At 43.3% G+C, this 22031-nt stretch overlaps 3 protein-coding genes across 3 annotated transcripts in view; all 3 read right to left on the reverse strand.

Moving 5' to 3' along the window:
- Positions 1 to 795: 795 nt before the first annotated feature.
- LOC103994441 (serine/threonine-protein kinase BSK1) lies at positions 796 to 6643 on the reverse strand. The gene is made up of 9 exons (XM_009414772.3): positions 6245 to 6643; positions 5970 to 6105; positions 5068 to 5201; positions 4411 to 4516; positions 3566 to 3651; positions 2831 to 3019; positions 1765 to 1929; positions 1533 to 1646; positions 796 to 1345 (listed from the first exon to the last, which is right to left on the reverse strand). The coding sequence occupies exons 1-9, from the start codon at positions 6599 to 6601 to the stop codon at positions 1091 to 1093; spliced, it is 1542 nt and encodes a 513-aa protein (XP_009413047.2). The 5' UTR covers positions 6602 to 6643; the 3' UTR covers positions 796 to 1090.
- Positions 6644 to 9770: 3127 nt separating this feature from the next.
- LOC135680285 (uncharacterized) lies at positions 9771 to 10727 on the reverse strand. Its single transcript, XM_065194166.1, has one exon. The coding sequence runs from the start codon at positions 10725 to 10727 to the stop codon at positions 9771 to 9773; it is 957 nt and encodes a 318-aa protein (XP_065050238.1).
- A 984-nt stretch (positions 10728 to 11711) lies between these two features.
- The window catches only part of LOC135587534 (4-coumarate--CoA ligase-like 4), a 65648-nt gene continuing 55328 nt past the window's right edge, over positions 11712 to 22031 (reverse strand). The window contains exons 2-6 of the mRNA XM_065079065.1: positions 13211 to 14462; positions 12813 to 12958; positions 12646 to 12713; positions 12455 to 12557; positions 11712 to 12008 (exon numbers count right to left, since the gene is read on the reverse strand). Of these exons, the coding sequence (XP_064935137.1) occupies positions 11895 to 12008; positions 12455 to 12557; positions 12646 to 12713; positions 12813 to 12958; positions 13211 to 14438 (1659 nt within the window). The 5' untranslated portion in view covers positions 14439 to 14462 and the 3' untranslated portion in view covers positions 11712 to 11894. The remainder of the gene's footprint in view (positions 12009 to 12454; positions 12558 to 12645; positions 12714 to 12812; positions 12959 to 13210; positions 14463 to 22031) is intronic.

The raw sequence follows: 22031 nt of genomic DNA on the forward strand, positions 1-22031 counted from the left end.
AACCGCTGACTGGGGGACGACCGCGTCGATGACGGTCGATTTGTTTTCCTCGGTCGGCTCGAATCAATCGACTGCCGAACCGCGTCGTCGCATGCGACGATTGTCAAGTTTCGTGTTTGAAGGCGAGCCGGTTTATCAAAGGTGATGGACCGGGTCGAAGGGTTCTTTAAACCTTTTTTTTGATATGCGAACCACTTTTCCAGGTATGTACGGTCGATGGAAATCCCGGAAACGAACAAAATACCCGCGTGACAACTTTACTTCCTTGGTCACCCCCGAAAAGGCAGAGGTTGGCCCCACGTGCGAGGCCCAGACGATATCACGTCGCAGATCCAATCATCGCACAGTTAAGAAAGCAGGGGATCAGGGAAGCCTACACATTTCGCCTTGTCCGAGACAATCATCGCACAGGTGGGAAGGCGGACGAGGCGAGTACCGGTTGTCAAAAAAGAAAAGGGAACCAATCAAGAGGGAATTGATCCCTGGAATGTTCAGTTTATTCAAGAAAGAAGTGGAAGTTTAATGAGTTTATCAGATCTGCTCCATCAATCAACGCATGTGTAGACTAGAGAGTGCAAAATGGAGGAAGATTGCTGGAAATAAAGAGTTTAAACAAAGGAATACTAAGAGCATGAGTTTGAGCTGAAGAACTCAAGAAACTGTAGGATATCGTCTCAATCATTAGATCCAATCAACATGGAGAAGATAGGCGTTCATGGCTAAAAGCTGACACCACGTATGCTTATGAACATATATACATACATATAAACAAACACAAATGAGGAATGCCTCTCATTGGCTGGAAGTGTACTTTGTCATTCTGTATATTGTTGTTTACTACAAGGTAAAAAAAATTTTGATTTTACCATCAGAAAGCAAACAAAATTTTCTGAAAGAAACAAGTCCACTTCGATTGCATGTTCATGTGCATTGGGCCAAAAAAAATATAGACAAATGTACCGACGTGATCATAGCAAATTTTTGCTATAATACATTTTCCTCGAACGACACGATAATCACAGAGTCAAGGCAACAATTCTCGTCGACAAAATGATGGCATTGAAGAGAGGTGATGATCAGATGGACTGCTCTAGGGAGCTTTCCCATCCTTTTGCATCTTCTCCTCAAGACTGGTGGCTTCATGCAACATGTCCATGGCGTCACTTTGCATGTTCAACTTGGCTAGGGCAACTGCTTGCATGTAGAATGCTATGGGCCAATCAGGGTAGATACACTGTGCTTGCATCGCGTCCCGCAGCGCAGCATCAGGCTGATCACACATCAGATGGCCCAGGCTTCGTCTCGCATATACTGTAGGTGAGACAATTGTTCCTGCATCTATGAACTGCACAAGAAAAGTAGGCAAGGAACAACATCTTAATACAATTACAGCTAAATGCTACTGAGACACTGGGCAAATCATTTGGAAAGAGGAGCAAAGGAATTGGTAATCAAAGGCTAAGGAACTTCTAGGAAACAACATCATCACCAACTAATCTACAAAAGACACACAGCACAGCAGCACATAGTACCTGAGAGTAACAGTCAATTGCTGCCTTAAAATCTTTACAGCGGAAGGTGAAGTCACCCTTCTTTCTGACCTCCAGTATGTCCTTCATCTGCGGTGTCCACTCTTGGAACGATAGCTAGTGTGGAGAAAAAGAGAAAATATAATGTACATTTCTGATATTGAGGCAGACTATGCAATAAAAAATGAACCAACTCAAGTCAGAAGTCATATCTAGTCCAAAGTGTCATACATACCTCATTAGTTCCTTCGTCATCTCTGTAATGTGTGGTTACTAAAATCTGATGGATGGCAGAAAGGTCTATTCTAGAGCAAGCTTCACCCATTGGGGAAAGTGGGTGCTGTGGTGTGGCAGGGGCTTCCTCATGCTTTTGAATCCCCAGCATAACATAAGACGGCATCTGTGCATCAAAGCATTTCTATGGGAGCATTGTGCAAAAGCTGCACATAAAAAGCAAAACTACGGTCCGCACATTCATGGGAATGCAAGTCAAACTGTTGGTTTATACACTAGGACACAGATTTTAATAAAAGTCAAAATAACAGCTTTTGAAGAACATTTCAAAGATTTAAAGAACTATACAATGCTCCTGAACAACAACATTTGATATGGAGGACATCCAGAAAACACTATTTCTTCTAATATATTCAAAAATAGTAAGAGTTCATGATTGAGCCCCTCTACAGGTGACTTGATTTCAGATTCTTGATATCCTGTATCTGTTAGACACAGATATACATGTCCATCATGTAGAATATTGCATGCTTATCATTTGTGAACTCTAACATATTAGAAACAGTGTAATACTCTGCCAATGCACAAATAGTTGGTGGACAGGTGGAGGACAATATTTTTTTAAGGAATTCTTTAAGCATCACTACAGTGAGATTGTAGTTATAGTTAGCATGAAAATTTGGTAGCCAGATCTATGCTTGACCAACTACAGAAGTTTCTCTTGGATGCTAAGTATCATAAAATGAGACTAATGAGTTGTTCTATTTTGTTTCATAAAATAAGAAGAGTACCTGACTCATAATGGTATTGATATTGATAAGAAAGGTAGGATGGGTGATCTATCCTGCTACCAGAACTATCATGCTACTAAGCATGCTAGATTTAACTTATATTTTTGACTAAAAAATATCTTAACAGTTACTGATTTACTCCTTTGATTGAATGTTGTATATATCATTATCATGCTATCGCAATCCTGCTTATTTTGATTTTGTTATTAGATATACCAAAAAGCAAGTCAAGGTAACTCATACAGAGCGGCAACGAAAAGCCAAATATGGCATTACCTCTGATTTGCTTTGCAAAGGTGCAAGTGTTGAAACCAGTTGCTTTCTGTTGGGCCGATCCCTAGGTTCATATTGTAAGCACTGACAAGCAAGGTCAACAAGTGCAGTTGCCTCTTCTTTTGAGAAATTTCCCTCCAAATGTGAATCCATCAACGCTAAGCTATTTCTCACTCTTATCATGTCAAGTGCCTGTGAGAAAGAAATTATCAACAAATTATCAGAAGCTAACACAACATGTTGATCCATTCCTCATGCTAGAGAATGACATCTTCCCATATACGTTAAACTTCTGTCTCAAAGGCATGCTAGTTAGACCTGGATCAACTTATAAGAATCTTCAATTCCATGAACTTGTCCAATACTCGTAAGTAACATCCTCATCATTCTCTTTAGGATGATTGCATCACATGGTGGAACCTATTGCTGATTATAACTGACCTTGATAGAACTTTACAAAAATTATCATATCATTTAAATCTAGGTTCTTATCTTAAAGTTATTTGCATAATCATTTAATGCAATTACCCCATCTATCACCACAAAAGATGAAATGTGTTAAATTACAAAGCAAAATGTTGCAGCTTGAGAAGTAAATAGCTTCAAAGAGTTAAGAAACATTTACAAGAAAAGAAGGCCAACCCAATGATGCAATAAATTCAAAAAGTATATACAGAGGAGTCAGTTAGGAGAAACATTTATGTTGTGTGATGTGTATATTAAGGGTAAAGTACTTACATGACTTGGTGGAATGTGTTTTCCACTGAGAAGATCTAAGAGGATAGTACCAAAGCTAAATATCATGCTTTCTGGCATGACCCTCCCTGTGAGAAAAGGCCTGTATTAACTAAATTGTAATTTGAATGCAAAATTTCTAAATTAAAACAAAAAAATCAGAAAACTTCTTTTCTGACAGAATTAACCACTACAATTGAGACTTATTAGATATAGTTTGTTTGCTTTAATAAGAATCACATGTAGGATGCATGTACCATTAAAACTACTAATTTATACAAGTTTGATTCTTCAGAACTCACTAAACAAAGAAAGTCAAGATTTAGGATTTTATCAGCATTCCTAGCAATATAGCTAAGTTCCCATATATCTTATAATTGATTTGGTTAATCTCATTAGATTGTCAGTATCTGAAACCTGATTACTACAAGATCATAAAGGCACATGAATAAGGAGCTAAGGTTACTATTAAAGTTCCTAGGCGTCTTAACTGTTGTAAGATGAGTCAAGATCATGCAGAAATATGAATATGTTAACTAACTCATGAATAGATACATAACTTTCTGGTTATTTTACAGTTCACCCATTAGTATAGCAGTCCAATTGTTTCTTATCTTCTCACTCTTTAAATTGCATTGCTGGACGACACATTGATTGGTGGTTCATAGATGCCAACTTTTGCAACAGTAATGGGGGCAAAAGCTATAGGAAGCGGCAAGCCAGCAAACGTAACTGCAGCGAGATCTTCCCACCAGTAACAAATTTATATACATCAATTGAAGCAATACACCGAACACCCAAAACTCAGAAAGAAAAAAATAACTCCCTTCAAACACAAAAGTGAATACCATTTCTCAAATACTCCGGTGGTGTGTAAGCTAGGTTTGTGCTATAACTTTTTCCATCCCGGCTGTTTTTCATGAGACCAAAACAAGAAAGACATGGATCACCAGCCTGCTAAAACACAAACTTAAGTCATCCTTCAACAATGAAACTTTCTAAATGGACAAGATATAATTGCTCAGATAACTTGATGCAAAAGAACACACAGAAAGATCCTTCATTTCCAAATCCTAGCAGCACACTAATCTTCATTATTACTTATTTTTAATTACCATGTACATTACAAAACATGTGGCACTAATGACTAAACCATTATGCCAAATAATTACTATGTATCAAGGCTTTTAAATACTAGTCCTATATCATTTTCAACAACCTATCAAACTAGTATGATACAAAGATACTGAACACTATAACAACATTTACTGCCAATATAACCAGAGAATAATAAAAAATGATATGGCAGGCTGTGCCCAACAATATGATCCAGAAAAGAAACAACTATTGATACTATTAGTGTGTTGATCCATATTATGTATAATCCGAGACATATATGTCACTGATAATTAAAAGTTAAAACTACCATCCAAAAAAATCCAAAAATGCTTATAAACAACCAATTATGAAAAAAAAAAAAAAAGGAAAAGAAAACAGGCATTCACCTCATCGAAAAGGACTCTGTATGCATTTAGATCATGATATAATGGCCATCCCTCACTGCTACAATATTCCAAGGCTTCTGCAATATAGATTGCAACCTTGAGCCGCATAGGCCATTCAATAGTCTGGCTTTCCCCTGTTGAAGCAAAATTATTGAGAAATATAAGTTTCCTAACATCATAGGCATCCTAAAAGTATGCCAGAAGGAACTTTAGGAAATTCCAGCCAAAGAAATTTCGCATGGTCCTGTTATGAAAAGAAGTTCCCGCACCCAACAACGACACAGCTTTGTCTTTAAGACCAAAGACCATACTTCTCACAATGTTTTATACATTGGTATTTGGAAAATAATGAACACATCAAACCCTCCTTTGACCAAAAACAATTTTCCACCATGAGAACCAGTACAAAGCACTAAGACGAATCCTTGATGGTGACTCCCATTCCAATGAGGGTCATGACCAGCATCTTTAGTGTACAGCTGCTGATGGAAGGTCTGCTTATCATCGCCTTGCAGTGAGCTTATACCCGTGGATGGTTAGCAGTTAGGAGTGTGCTAGCAATGGCCAAGACGGAATATTAGATCAAACTCCAGAAGGCTGAAGCAGGGGCTGCCAGCCATGACAACAATCAAGTGGTAGTATCGACAATGCAAGATCAGATACAGCAGATCACGTATTATGATCAGCTGCCATATAAGGGTTTGGGCAACTTTGTATAGATTAAAGAAGGGACTCCGGATCTAAACCTTTCTTTATATAAACCAGGGTTCCACTACTTGCTCATTGTCTACATTTTACCAAACTAATCAAATCCAGCAGGAGTGATTTCTTAATCAAGGTACAGGCGTTCCACACAGGAACCGTGGAATCGATGAGGATAAGAAAGGTCTCAGCAGACATACAGTGGAACAGATGCTTGGCAAGGGTGTCATTGGGCATGTACTCAGCAACAAGAAGCCTGTTGTCGCCATCACAGCAGTACCCGATCAAATTCGCCAGCCTCCGGTGCCTCAATTTCCCAACTCCCCGAGCTTCCTCCTGCATGCCCAATAAAAGTTCCTCTTTTTTCATACAAAGAGTCCCAACCAAACCAATCCAAATAAAACAGCAACGAAAGCATGAATCGAAGAAGCAAAAGCCTAGGAGAAGGGGCTGGGAGAGGGCGAGAAGAGCTAACAGCGAACTGCTTGGGATCAGGCCAGGCCGTCCTGGCGAACTTCTTGACGGCGATCCACCGGCGGTGCTGCAGCCGGCCCTTGTAGACGAGATTCGGGGCCTTGTCGCCGCTCTCGGAGACGATGCTCTCCGCGGCGAACCCATTCGTCGCCGCCTTGAGCTCCTCGAGCGAGAACTCGGCAAAGGCCGGCACCTCCCCGCCCTCGCCCGCGCCGAGCGAGAACGAGCGCCGCTGCTGGCGGCGGCGTCGGCTGCGGTGGGTCAATCGTAAATTGTGGTGATGATGGTTCTGCTCGTCGTCCGCCGCCGGCTCCGGGTGGTGGTTCCCCGGCGGCAACGACGAGCAACAAGCCCCCATCTCCCGCCCTGCCCTCGAGTCGCAGCCTCCTCTATCTCCAATTAGGAAGCAAAAAACCTCCTGCCTCTTTTCCTCCCTATTTATAGGGAAACAAATGCGGAGCCGTGCGGTGGGACCGGATCACCCGTTCTCGGGTGACGTGGCCTCTCAGAGATGTAGGATGACATATTACGGGGCCTACAAGCGTTCAACCTATCACGGGAAACCACCTCGCCCAGGAAAATTTTCACATGGTGATTCGGCCAAACCGGGGAGCGTTTGCGTCGTCCGTTGGTCCTCGAGGCAGACGGAGGAGGAGGTAGAGCGGACGCTGGCACAGGAAAGGAAACCTTTTTCGTCACCATCGAACACGGTGATGCCCCTCCATCGGTGTCCAATCATTGACTTCTCCATGTGGCCGTGCCTGCGAAAAGATTTGCCGTACGTCATGGTAGGGGCTGCAGGCTGTAGCTCCTCTGTACAGAGAGGTGGCAGGAAGAGGAAGGTGGGAGCAGCTGCGCGCGAGTGGCTGTCGGTTGCTCCGGGCGTTTGCGTGTGGAGCTGCAGTCCTGCATCCTTTCGCACAGCACGGTGATGCTGATGCTGATGCTGACGGAGATCAGACCGTGCAGTTCAGCACGGCTAAAGATTTTGCGACGACATTATTTCCGAATCGGAGAAAAATAAGAACGTCATGGCCATGTCGGAGCTTTTGTGGAGCAGAAGGCCACACACGAGTCTCTTCGGGAGGTGAGGCCTTGGGATTAGCATTATTGATTGAGCTTGTGATGTCCACCTACATGTCACCATCCGCTGCCCAACTCCGAGTGCGATTAATGGACCACCCTCCGAATCCCCCACATGGATTCTCTCACCCCATCCTCTGTTTACTGTGATACTGTCAGAGAAATATACGAACAGTGGCAGAGTCGAGAGAGAGAGAGACGGCAGCTTGCACTCTGCTGATTTTTGTTCTCTCTTCAGTCTGATGTCATGTCCAGCTGCTGTAGATAAGCTCCCTTCTCTCGTGGAACATTTACCATCAAGTTCTCGGGGCGGCAAAAAGTCTCTTCACCGGTAGAGTAGGCATGGGGAGGATTCATCGAGCTACAGTGGCAGAAGTCTCGGGAAGAATCAAGTGAACAAAGGGGTTAAAGCTGGATTTGTTCGGCTCATCCTTGGAACGAAAGATGATGTGCTCCATAGAATCTGGGATATGACTGCAATGATCGGAGTCGGATAATGGTAGCAGTGATCCCAAACAATGGCGGGAAAGGGAAGTGTCGGCAATGGTCTCTCCATGGCTGAAGAAAAGAAGCTGGTTGTTCTCCTTCTCCACTAAGGGAAATCAACTTCTTGTTTCTATTTACCAGTTGATGAGGTAATAATTACGTTAAGACTCGCGTGACATCAGCTGCCCCAGATGACACCTCATGTCTCTGTTGACCTGATGAAGCACCTGATCAACGCGGATCGAAACGTCTACCAAGACACATTAACACCTTGTTCAGGCTCGATCCCTCGCGTCACGCCAACGACAATGTCAGACGCTACCAGAAGTATGATCCTGCTCCCTACGGGCAGGCACATCAGGCAACAATAATTCTCACTATAAAAACCCTCGCGCTCCGAGGGAGTGGAGAGGACCGAAGATAGATAAAAAAACCCCTTGCGATAGCTCACTAACTTGATCATCAAAGGGGTCGGGCTGAGCTTCCTCGACCCAACCTTTGTGTAGGTGCGAAGGCGGAGATCTCCCACTAAACGCCCAGGCGACCAGTCCCTTCCCGGAGGAAACGGTGACCCCGTCCCAATCGGACCAACGCAATCGACCACCTCAGCAATCCCGAGAAACGTCCCAGAGAGATCCCCCATCATCCGGACCTGAACTAAGCCGCGATAACCCCGAGGCCATGGTTTAAAGTTGTTTACAACAACACCAGTACAAGAAAGGAAAACATATTCCTGCTAAAAGCAGCAGCATTTCTGCCAAGGAAATTATATGCCTGTTGGCCAGCTTTTCATTGGGATGCACTATGTTTACTGGAAACAAGAAAACAAGCCATACGATGGATCATGGTGGGACTGCCATTTTGTGTGATCGAGCTGATCTTATGAGATTGGAACCGAGGATCAACCTCAAAAACAATGGTTCCAAGATCTGGTTGAAGAGTCACGTTAGAATATTATCAAGCCTCAGAATCTTGCACATTCCAAGATCAACAAAACAAAGAGCTTCAGTAGAGGTGTTCAGCAGAAAAGGGTCAGAGAATGTGGCAATCCACAGATAAATCTTTGCAGAAACTGATGCTGCTGCTACCACCACACTGCAGCTACTCCTGTGATCAACCTTGCCTCACATTGTATCTCAGCCAACATTTTTTTTTCTCTTCCAAGACATAAAAAGAACATCTGGATGGTGACGATACAAATCCCAAAAACTTAAAGACTGTCGGAATATATATATATATATATATCAGAAAATTCAGAAACTGTGACTTCAGAAAATGACCCAATACATGCCTTAGCAAATACAATGAATGAATCATGTATATTGTCAAGGCTCTTATCGAGTTAACTATAATGTACATAAAATCCACTATTGTTAGTCAGACACGAATGAGAATATGTAAATTTTAATGTGCGAAAATGATCTACACTAATAAATTATTAATACATGGATAACAATGTATTAATAACAATTTGCATCTTCCATCATTTTAGTCCAACACCAATATTTTTTTAAGTTTCTATTCGCATCAACGTCGATTAAATAAAATTCTTGACGTGGTTCTTTAGACACTCTAGATAATTATGAGATAAAACATAAAAAATATAATGACCGACATTGAGCACCATGGTTTGATGAGATTTTATAATCAGTTTAAATTTTAAAATATTATAAGATATAAATAGAATATTCATTCAAAAATTTATATTAATCAAAACTTACAAGGTTCAACCATTGACCGAATCCTCGACCACCACTTGAATGTAATAGGTGAATATTTTGCTTTGGAGGTCGGTCATGCAATTGAATGCTTGAGAGGGCATTAAAAATGCGTCAGCCCACTGCTGATATGATTTTTCTTTATTTACAAAATAATAATGACAGTAATATTTTGATATGCGTTCCCGTTTGCCAATATTTCGATTTTTCTTTTAATTTCTTGTTATTCGAAAGAGATCTTTAGGTGGCGGGAGTGATAACGTTGAGGAGCGTGACTCTGACGTTGACCAGCGACTTGTAGACCAGCTCGCATCCGCTCTCCAAAGACGCCATGCCGTCCTCCGCCGACCCCAGCCTCTCCAACGCCGTCCTCCGCCATTCCCGCTCCTCCTCTTCTGTCATCACCTCCTCCCGCAAAACCTTCTTGTTCGACGACTTCGACCTTGCTCTCTCCCTCCACCTCAGCACCGCAGCGGCCCACGCGGACCGACACGTCACTGCCTCTGCCGCCGATGCCGCAGCCATGGACATCTGCGCCACACCGAGGAACACCACCCTCGAGGCATCCGCAGCCGCGACGGCGACCTCCCACATCACCCTGGCGACCTCCACCTCCTCGGCGTCCGTCACTGCCCCTGCGGCAGAAGCGGTCGGCGGCCTCCTCCTGATCTCGCGGACGGCCGCCGCGAGATCGGCCAGCTCCTTTCCCGCGCGGCGCAGGGCGCGAAGGCAGGGCGGGAGGCGCTGCACGTCGCGGCGGCGGATCGCGACCTGGGCGGCCGCGAGGTGCTGCTTGAGGGCGATGGCAGCGGCACGGAAGGAGCCGTGCGCGTCGGCGAGGCGGAGGAAGTCGTCGAGAAAGCGGTCGGCTAGGGCGGGGGAGCGGCGGCGGTGGCGGCATCGGAGGGGGTCGTGGGCCTGGGGAAGCTGGAGGACGTCGGAGAGCCCCGCAAGGAGGAGGTGAAGTCGGGCGAGGCCGTCGGAGAGCCAGTGGACAGCAGCGGAGGAGGAAGATGGGGCAGGGGGCCACGACCGGACGGCATGGAGGTCGTCGGCGAGGTGGGTGGCGATGGGGTGGGAGCGGGAGGGGAGACTGATGCATCGGGTGCGGAAGGAGCTCTTGGCGGCGGCGGCGCGGCCCCCTGCAGGCTTCGGGGCCGGAAAGGTTTCTGAGCGCCTGAACTTTCCTACGACCATCTTCTTCTTCTTCTTCTTCTTCTACCTGTTTAGCAACTGCAAGCGTATATAAGATTGAGTGTGTCGGTGTGGGAGCTGCCGATGCACACAGGCTGTGGGAGCTCATTTCTTCGGTGTCTCCATCCCATCTTTTGGCCGGCCAAGGTTGACGCGTTGTGGGGTCAACAACACAACGAGTACGCGGCAGTCGCACTACCCGGATATTTCGTCCTATGCTGCAAACACATACACACACACACACACACCCCCTTCATCTGACACCAACACCCGACCAACTTAACGCGACGCAGAAGCAGGTGCACGCATCGAGGCCCGGGCATCAGAGCCCGGTCAGCCGCGGGCCCCACGTTAATCCACGAGTTTCGTCACTCTTTTCGATCAATCTCCATGGTTTCCGCCGATCAGATCGGGGTACTCTTTTACGTATTTCTTTGGTTAATATTAAAACAACATTGCAAGAAAAAATGAAATAAAATAATAAAAAAACTGAGCCTGGGAAATATCACATCATCGAAAAAGCACTTGTATGACTACGTCTCATGTGGCTTTTGGAGTTAATAATCTGTTCCATCTTATTCTTTTAAATGATCCATGGATATATGAAATTATTCGACACAGTGTGGTGTCACTACTGCTGTGCGGAACTCGGGACACCCACGTGATCGCACAGCCTTGCCAACGTGCCAACCAACGGTTGCATGTATGTGCTTTACTTCATAGTTGGCTGTTGCACAGGTCGGGCAGGACATCCAACATAATACATTATCAGGTCATTGAACTTGCCACCTCATCCTCTTTGGGTTTCACCATCTATCTCAAACAAAAAAAAAAATTTCATGTTTGGCAACATTACATGTGGATCACACAAGTTCCAATATTGTGGACTTTCCTGCTTGTCTATGAATCCATATGCGAGAGACGAGGAACAAAATACTTGACACAACATAAATAAATCAATCAATAAAATACTTGAACACAAGGCAATCAAACCAACATATTTTCTACGAACCGATAGAAGATAATTCATTATTGTCTCCAAAGGCACTTGATTATTAACATACATAACAGGTTTGTAGGAAACATTTAAGGATTAACTTGATACGCTTGACATTACAAGTTCAATATTTTGTATATTTATGCATCCCAAGGAAATCCAAGTTTGAGTCGCTACAGCTTGGAGGTGGCGAGCTTGACCAGGTCTTTCCTTAATATTTTCCCTGACGGATTCTTTGGAATGGCAAATACAAATGCTACCTTGCGGATTCTCTTGTACGGAGCCACCTATTATTGGTATCACAAATGCAGGACGTATCAGACAAAGCAACTCTTATAATCTGTAGCTTCACTACACTATCATAATAATTGACATCAAAGAGTTCAAACAAACAATCGATTGTAGCCCCCCGTAAATAAGACCTCATGTATGGAGAGAGAGATCGACATAACCCAACTTGCAAAACTTGAATTCATCGGAAATTGTATATATTTCTAATGTGTGGCCTGAATAAGTTTTGAATAGATGATTTTTCCTTTCTGATACTACTTCACCATAGGAGCAATATCAATGTCATCGCATCAAATAGTTGACGGGACGGATAGCATTATTACAGTGCGAAGATGCACGACCTTTCTTTCCCTAAATTTCAAGAGAAATCGATAGTTGCAGGAAACTACGTCAGATTTACGCTTATATGCCACGGATAGGAAATGTTCGAATGGATATATACCTGTCTCCCTACGAATTTGATCACTTCCTCCTCAGACAAATTGCTCCCATCCTTCCTCACCACATACGCCATTGGGATCTGACCAGCTTCCTTATCCGGATACCTGCATTCATTACAGTACACAGTTTTACCGATCGATTGCGGTGGAATGCTCGACAGCTTGACAATAATTGCTTGATAGAGATTATTACGGTATCACTGCAGCGTCGGCGATGTCAGGGTGTGTCAGCAACAGGGCCTCCAGCTCCGCCGGTGCTACCTAATCGATCAGAGATAAGAACAAACATCCACCATTTCATCAGATCCAACGTGCGTTAGTAACCAGCAGGAGTCGACTCCGTAAGCCGAGTCTTATTACCTGGTATCCCTTGTACTTGATCAGCTCCTTTAGCCGGTCGACCACGAAGAGGTATCCGTCCTCGTCGATGTAGCACAGATCTCCCGTCCTCAGCCATCCGTCCTCCACCAGCGTCGTCCTCGTCGCCTCCGGCTTCTTGAAATACTCTGTAAATTAATCCACCACCAGCGAATCACATTACCAAACAACTACATCTTTCCATTATAACGGCCGTTATAACGGAAAAATTAACACGTTTCACTATTGATCGACAATATCGGAGTCTGTTATATCACTTATGCCCTAAAGAACGTGCTGTAACGGCTGATAACAGCCCGTCATAATAGTTTGTAACGGCTTCGGCGTTGGGCGTTATGACGGATTGTGAAAGCAGGTGGGGCGAGTCGTTTGCCCCGTACCTTTCATGACGTAGGGACCGCGAAGCCACAGCTCGCCGGTGCGGTTCACGGGGAGGGCAGCGCCAGAGTCGGGGTCCACGATGCGGGCCTCCGTGTTGGGGGAGAGCATCCCGGCGGTGCCGTAGCGGCGGCTCTCCTCCGCCGAGTCGGTGGAGGCGCCGATCCCCGTTGTCTCAGTGAGGCCGTACCCCTGCAGGATCTCCACCGCGGGGTACTTCTCCCGGAACCCCTCGATCACCTCCCGACTTAGCGGCGCCCCGCCTGAGAGCGCCCGCCGGAGCCGGCCCAGCGGCAGCGGCCGGCTCTGGTTCGCCATCGCCACCAGGATTGGCGGCACCAGCGGCAGGTACGTCGCCCCATACTCGTTGATCGCCCGCACCATCTCCCCCAGCTCGAACTTGGACAGCACCACCACCGTCGACCCCGAGCCCAGCAGCCCCGTGGCGAAGGCCACCAGGCCGAACACGTGGAACATGGGGACGGTGCAGATGAAGGTCTCCGGCTCAGCGCCGTCCTCCAGCTTGAACCGGTTGAGGACGATCTGGACCATGGCGATGAGGTTGCGGTGGGTGGCGACGACGCCCTTGCTGGTGCCCGTGGTGCCGGAGGAGTAGAGCAGCGTGGCGGTGTCGTCCTGGCTCACGGCGCCGGCGGTCCGGGCCGGGTCCGGCTCCGTCGCGATCATCTCGCCGATGGTGGCAACGATCCGGCGGTCGTCCGATGGGCGCCGGCGGTCGTCGAGGAGGACGATTCGGAGATCAGGGGCGGAGGCGAGCTTAGGAATTAGGGCGCGGGTGGTGAAGGCGAGGACAGGGCAGGAGTCGGCGAGCTGGCGGCCGATCTCGACTGGGGTGTTGAGGGGGTTGGTGGTTGTGAGGACGGCGCCGAGGGACATGACGGCAAGGGAGACGACGGGAAAATGGACCGAGTTGGGGGAGAGGAGGAGGACGACATGGGGCTTGCGGACGGAGAGGGGAGGGGAGGCGAGGGCGGTGGCGACCGCGGCAACGGACCGCCAGAGGGCGGTGAATGAGACGCGGTGGCCGGTGGCGGCGTCGATGAAGGCGGTGGTGCCGGAGTGGCGGCGGGAGGCGAGAAAGGCGGTGACGGAGAGATTGGGATCGGCGGGAAGGGCGATGGGCGGCCGCTTGCTGTAGAAGGTCGAGTTCGCGTCGCAGTAGCCGCTCCGAGGGTCGACGCCACTCCTCGAGGACACCATTTTTCCCATCGGCCTTCCGCTCCGCACTCGTCCCTCTCGCTTTCTGTTTCACGTTTTTTCTTGTATATATATATAGATATAAATTCTTGCTATCAATAATGGGACCGAAGGAGGCAGCGAGTGGCTCGTTGGAATATGGACATGTTTAACGTGGGAATGGGACGGCGTTGTCGACACGGTAGACTCCATCAGATTTGCCACGAGTGTAGTCGCCACAATGGACTCCGTCAAATTAAATATTTCTTTTTCATTTTATCTTAGTCAAAAACACACAACATGTGGCCTTTAGGCTCGTGACACGATTAGGTTGGAGACTTGACGGGAGTTTTTGGTTCGTAACCCGACTACGGCCACTACCAGCTGACACGGCGGTCATCGAGTGAACGAGAGGGGCGGGTCCCTTTTCGTTCGGAGCTTAGAGTGACTCGGGTCGGAACGTGCAGTGTGGGAGAATCTGACGCATTCGGTCCACGTTTTGGCGACGGCGGTCGATCGGACTGTGTGGAGGAAAAGGTTGACGCAGACGCACCTCATCGTGACATGAAGAGGTTGACAGAGTGACTTTTTTGTTGTCACTCTGCTATCTTCATCGTCCAATTCCTTTGATCCTCTCATCCAATCCGTCCATTCATATAAGTCCCACACGTGAATGGGCCTAGAGTTATAAACGATTGGATTGGATTGGATTGGATTGGATTGGATTGGATGTGATTGATTGAAGAAATCTTCTTTTGCTTGTACACAGTGTTCCTTGTAAAAGCATAGTATCTTAAGATCTTGCTCCATCTATTAATATGCATCCTCCAAAATCAAAAGGGCAAATCTTGTGGATCAATATGTCGCTTACATTTTTTTTAAAAAATGGTACTTAACATGGTGGGACTGTTTGTTAATGGCGATTTATATGAAAAAGCCCTTTTTTAGGAATAATATCTGTATTTTTTTTATTTAATATCTTTTAAATATCTTAAATACCCCTCATCACTGTATTTTTCTTTATTTGTCGTGATGGTAGCACTTGTAATTGTAGTCACTTCCTTCTCGGCATTGTTAGTTATTTCGGAGCTCTCCTACTTTCATCGGATCTTATTGTTTCAATCTCATCACATTATTGCTTTGACCCTATTATTTTTATTCCGTCCAGATCGTTTACTTTTGCCTTATTATTTTTGGCCCATCATGATTACCTTTGTCTTATTGTGAGCCCTATCACTATAATCCTATCGCTTTCATCTAGTCGGGGTTATATATATGTAGGGGCTTTTAAGGTATTAAAAAATAAAAACAAAAACTAAATATGGAAGAGGTCATCCCAAAAAAATTAAAAATGAGAAACTTTTTTTTTATATAAATTACCCTTCGTTAAGCCTCTTTATTATAGATATTCTTTTCAATCTATATTGGTACATAGATTTCTCTTGGCATCTTGTACTTCCATTTCTGATTGACAATCATGCCAGACTTCTCCTACATGGCAGAATCTTTGGCTCTTTTGGAAGTTACGTTGTGCCATGTAGGAGAAGAAGGCTATGGATGAGCATAGATTTTATTTCCATTGGCAGCAGAGAGTTGCATTTCTGAGTGCCATGATACCCAAGGATTTTGTTCCCCTGATCTTTGAAAGTTCCATTAGACTCTTTCGAAAGTCCATTGGATTAATATGCCCCCTTGATCTTTTAGGCTTTGTTATTGAGGCTATTAAATCTCTCCTCCTACATAGGTTTTGTCTTCCTTCGATTCCTGGACGGCCCAGGGCTCCATTTTTATCCACAAGCTCTCACCGAATCCCGAAATGAAATAGAAACAACAACAAAATTGACACGCTGCACCTTCTCCGGAGTCTTAAATGATGAAGCTGTTTAGCATAGAACGTTGCGTGCTATATTCATTAGATGGTATTTGGGCCTTGTGCTGACGTTTCGTTGCGGAGGTTGTATTCGCTTATCGTCTATCATCATGCTTTATTCATGTCTCTCACAATCCTCGTTTGTTTTATATTAATTTTTGATCCATGATTTAAGTTGCTCAAGGTTAACGTTCATAAATAACGTATCATTGATCCATGATTTAAGTTGCTCAAGGTTAACGTTCATAAATAACGTATCATCAGGTGATACGGAGAACATCAACGATATTCCAATCAGCTTAATATGGTTTAGATCATGTGTGCAAAAAAATTCGACGTGATTGAGTGATAGAAAATGTGTTTTTCCTATTTATACAGGAAAGATTTTTCTTAATAAAGCAACGAAATTTTCTCTTCTAGTTGAGAAAATCTTATCTACTATCATGCCTCCGTAAGATTGTGTTCCTGTCAAGGATGTCGATCTTAGATCGATGCAATAAAAATAGTTTACAAACGAGAGGCTTCGTGAGTGAGTCTGCTAGTTGATTAGCCTTATGTACGTGAGAAACACGTGGTTGATGTTGGACAACTTAATCTCGTACAAAGTGGAAGCCAATGACAATATGTTTCATATGGGAGTAGAACACTAGATTGACACATAGGTAGGTAACTATGATATTATCACAATATATTGTAGAAGTAAGAGTGGAGTCGATGTTGAGTTCCTTAAGTAGATTTGTGACCCAATTAAGTTTTGCAGTAGTAGTGACGATAGCACGGTATTCAGCCTCAGTTGTAGATCATACAATTGTCTTTTGCTTCTTAGAACTCCAACTGATTAGATTAGCTCTAAGAAAGATAATATACCTCGACGTGGATGTTCTATCATCAAAGTTTCTCACCCAATTAACATCGGCAAAGGCACGAAGATGAAGTGGAGAGTGTTTATAGAGAAAGAGGTCATTATTGAGGGTCCCTTTAAGATATTACAGAATTCGTTTGACTATAGACCAATGCGAAGTAGATAGTCGATGCATAAATTATGATAATTTATTAACTGCAAATGAGATGTCTTGATGGATAAGAGCTAAGTATTATAAGAAGCTAACTACTTGTTGATATTGAGTGGGTTCCGTAGAAGGACTTCCATCACATAATTTCGGTGATTCACTAGTAAAGAGGGGAGTTATAATATCTTTTGTATCATGCATGTTTATCTTTGATAATAAATCTTGAATGTACTTTTTTGTGATAGGAAGAGACCTCAAGATGTATATATTGCTTCCACTCCCAAAAAGTAACTCAAGGTTCGTAGATCTTTGAGGGAGAATTGATATGTGATGAATGCTTGGATCTCGATATGATTATTACCCATAACGATAATGTCATCCATATATACCAAAAGATTTATTATGCCTCCATTTTGTCATCATAAAAATAACAAGATATCAGACTTGGAATTGATAAAGTCAATTTAAGTAAAAAACCAGCTAAGTTCGATGTACCAAGCTCTTGGAGTCTAACAAAGTCCATAAATAGCTTTTTTGTAGTTTGCAAATATGTTTTGGATACTGAGGATGGATGAAACCAAGAGGTTGTTGCATAAAGACGTCTTCAATTAGACTCCCCCTGTAAAAAGGCATTGTTAACATCCAATTATCGTAATTGATAGTCTTTAGTGGTAGCCAAACTCAGGATAAGTCAGATTGTTGTGGGTTTAACAATGAGACTGAATGTTTAAGTGAAGTCAATACCAGGTTGTTGATGAAACCCTTTGGCAACTAGACATGCTTTATATTTAGTAACAGATCCATCTAAGTTTCACTTAATTTGAAAGACTTGACTTACACCCGATGATATTTTGTGTGTGATGAAAGGGTACAAGGTTCCATATTGAGTTATGGAGGAGGGCATCATATTCTTCACAGGTGGCTTTACACTAGTGTAGAGATTTTTGGGTTTTAGTGAATGTAATGGGTTCAATAATCTTAGGTGAGGATTATGTGATAGCATATAGGTCAAGGACTTGACATGGTTTAAAAATATAACTCTTGGAGCGTGTTATCATTGGATGTTCGGAGGCTATGGGATTATAAGATTATGTTGTTGGTATAGGTGGTGGAGAGTCACTAATACGAGTTGGGTCATACTAAGGTGCTTTACTATCATTAGGTCTAGAAGGAGGTAAATACAATGATTGTGTTTCAGAATATATTGCCTCATCAATCGGAAAAACTTGAGAAAAAGGAAGTGGAGAAGTAATGGAGGGAATGGGCAACTACTAAACTGGAGTAGCAGTAGAGTGTAAATCTTGAGGGGAAGAATTGGACGGTGTCATGGGAGGCTCGTCCGATAGGATCAGAGGTATACTCCAATGATGAATATTTGTTGGACTTCACGATAAGAGACTTATGGTTTTAGAAAAGAAAAGTAGACTCCACAAAAATAATATGACGTGATATAAAGATTTTTTGGGTTTGGAGGTTATAGCATCATAAATCATTATGTTCAAGAGAGTAAGTATCCTATGAAGACGCAAGACTTAAATCTTGATGTTATCTTATGGGAGGCATATGGACATAACCATGGATAACATAGACAACCAAATACTTTAAATTTTTTAATGCTTGGAGGTTTATAAAATAGTATTTCAAATAATGACTAATATTATAAGACTAGAGTAAGTATACGATTAATGAGGTAGGCTACAGTTTGAAAGACTGCAGACCAAAATATTGGAGGCATGGAGGCCTAATGTAAGTGTGAGACTAGTTTTAACTATATACTGATATTTACGTTCAGTAGAGCAAACTAGTTAAGGAGTATATAGGGGTGACTTACTATAAACTAAGAGATATGATGTCAGGGCTTGATATTCACCTCCACCATTATAGTAAATTATTTTGACATTATAGTAAATTATTTTGATTATAGATCGAAAGTAGTTCTCGACCAACTTTCTCAAGTTAGTAAAGATTGTGATAACTTCAGATTTATGGTGAAGAGGATATAACCATATGTAATTGGTGAAATAATATATAAAATTGATATAAAATCTGAATTTGTCAAAAGAAATGGTTAGGGCAAGGCCTCAAACATCGGTATAAATAATTTTAAATTGTTTAGAGTAATTTATGGAGGATATGCCAAAGAGTTGTCCGTGACTTTTATTACTAAGACAAGTATTACAATGAGTTATAAAACTACTTGATTTAGAAATGGGAAGAGAATAATGAGAAATTAATTTCTGTTGGATAAGGGATAAGGGATGACCAAAGTGACGATACCACACATTAATTTAAGCTGTAACCGAAGAGTGAACAGTTGGCTGGGCTATTTGTGGAGCTAATGACTATTTGTAAATGTTGTCTTTATTCTAGCCTTGGACCAAGGATGCCCTCATGCTCAAATCATTAACAAGAAAAGAGTCAGTAAAGAATTCAATTGAAGTATTATTGTGTTTGCAAAATTCAGAAACAAAAATGAGATTTCATTTAATATGAGGTGTACACAAAACATCATTGAGTGTAAAAGTTACGATATGTGAATTAAGCGTTGTGGAACCTACTAGTCATAGGTGCCCAACAAGCCAATCACGTGAGTGATGACATGTATGATTTGACACATAATCTTTTTGCTTATTATATTTTGACATTTATCACTTTATATTGATTATTGCATATATGCATTTATATATTGTAATGTCCTTAGATCTGTGCAATGGAAATCGTATCATGATGAGATCACGATAATGAGACGGATTTATCTTTAAACATAGATCCTAAATAATCCCGATCATAGGTTACTCGAGAGGGACATCGAAATAACCGGATAGACTAGTGTGTTGTATACCCGTCCATATGATGGATATAGCTGGTCTCATAGCTGCTCGTGTGGGGACACTAGGGATACAGTACAGGTGCTCATTGGAGAACGAGTTCACTGATTGATCTGCTTGCAGAATGCTAGATGGTTGATGATACCTTATTGTCAGACAGCGATTCTATAGTCTGAGTGGTGTATATGGTCTTTAGTTTTGAGACATCAAGGATGTCTTATATGAGTGCTTTATTCTTTGATACTGGACTTATATGTTTGAATGTCCCAGATCTAGTACAATCGATCATCGGGAGTGATAGTCAACCTTACGAGGGCTATTAAGTGTCGATAGAGGATTATCCATTCTCGGTGTCATGAGAGGAATATCTTATATGTTCTTGCTCAGACAAATCTCTGGCCAAGGTCATTCGGATTGAGAGAGAAAGAGTTCTCCGGGAGAATCCGATTAGAGCAAGACTTGAGAAGAAACCGTATGGGTTTGACAACACCATGCCCAGTATACGGTTTCTGAGATATTAGATGAATGAGGGACTATAGGTACATGGTAACTAAGGATAGACAAGTCTAATGGATTGAATTCCCTTGTATCGTCTGAGGACTACGGCGTAGTGGCCTAGTGCATCCGTAGTCAATGAGTCAAGTGAATTACTATGGAGATAATAATTTATTGAGTTAGAAGGAGTTCTGACAAGTATGACTCATGACCAGCTCGATAATGGGCTTAGAGGGTCACACACATATGATGGACATTACGATAAGTAGAGGTTCGGATATGAGATATCCGTTGGAGCCCCTATCTTATTAGATATCCAATAAACTCCTGAATTATTGGATCCCATGGATGAGACTCAGTTAAAGCCCATGAGAGATTATTGAATAGAGATCCACTAATTTAAGAGGCTTGGGTAGTTGGATGAAGATCCAATACCCAATAGGGGAGGATCCATTAGGGTAAGTTGATAGGAGACCTCTATAAATAGGAGGGATTCAATGGTTCATAGGCTAGAGCTTTTGCTTGCCTCTCCTATTCTCCTCCCCCTCTCTACCTCAGAATAGGCCTGGAGTTTTGAGGAGCATCGTCGTAGCCTTGTTGTGTGGATCACCGCTAGAGAGAATGACACTTGACCTCCTTCACCCTCTCTTAGAGATCTACAAGGATTCAGGGATATATGATCTCCCTAGATAACACAATCTGTTCTACATGCAGTTTTAAGTTTTGCGGATTTTTACGCACCTATCTTCGCACGACGACGAACATCTCTTTGGGAATAGGAGATTTTATTTTTTATTCTTCCGCTGAGCATGTGATGTTGCCCCCAAAGATTTCCCAACAGAACCAGTATGAGTAATATGAATTCCTTTACTATCACTGATAATAATATCTTCATTTTTGCCATAGTTGTTATGGATGGACAAGTTATGAAGATCAGAGGTGATGTGATGAGAGACATCAGAGTCTACAATCCAATTAGGTTGACTAGCAGCTAGAGTAGTCATGAGATTCACCTGAGGCCATTGTGATAGAGCTGTTTAGGTCGAGACCAACAGACTTTCATAGAGTGTCTACCTTTATCACATAGTTGGCAAATGACTCTTTGTTGGCTTGTGAGGTCAGGATGCTAGGGCTGATGGTTATTGGAGTTGCCACATTGATAGAAAATATTGATAATGTAGATAAAGAGGGGTTTCTTTGTGACCCATAAGGTCAAGAGACATATTGGCCAAACCTTTGTTGACGTTCTTATTGAATTGATTGCTCTTCCTCTTAGACTTGTGACTGACTTGAGGTGTGATGGTTAGTCCGGGCAACTTGTTCTCGTATTTCAAATACATCTCATACTCAGTCAACTTGTCATAGAGTTCTTCAAATAACATTGGCCAGTTACGTGCCCGAATTATGATTACCAATTTCTTAT

Source organism: Musa acuminata, chromosome BXJ1-8, assembly GCF_036884655.1.
Source record: "Musa acuminata AAA Group cultivar baxijiao chromosome BXJ1-8, Cavendish_Baxijiao_AAA, whole genome shotgun sequence".
Classification (NCBI taxonomy): domain Eukaryota; kingdom Viridiplantae; phylum Streptophyta; class Magnoliopsida; order Zingiberales; family Musaceae; genus Musa; species Musa acuminata.

What these genes read in the sequence shown, in the direction of transcription:
- LOC103994441 (XM_009414772.3), bottom strand. Translation starts at nt 6,601, where the DNA reads ATGGGGGCTTGTTGCTCGTCGTTGCCGCCGGGGAACCACCACCCGGAG. An exon ending in CTGATCCCAAGCAGTTCGCT is followed by an intron (nt 6,106 to 6,244) that starts GTTAGCTCTTCT and finishes TTGGGCATGCAG; the next exon opens with GAGGAAGCTCGGGGAGTTGG. An exon ending in AACACATTCCACCAAGTCAT is followed by an intron (nt 3,020 to 3,565) that starts GTAAGTACTTTA and finishes TCTTTCTCACAG; the next exon opens with GCACTTGACATGATAAGAGT.
- LOC135680285 (XM_065194166.1), bottom strand. Translation starts at nt 10,727, where the DNA reads ATGGTCGTAGGAAAGTTCAGGCGCTCAGAAACCTTTCCGGCCCCGAAG.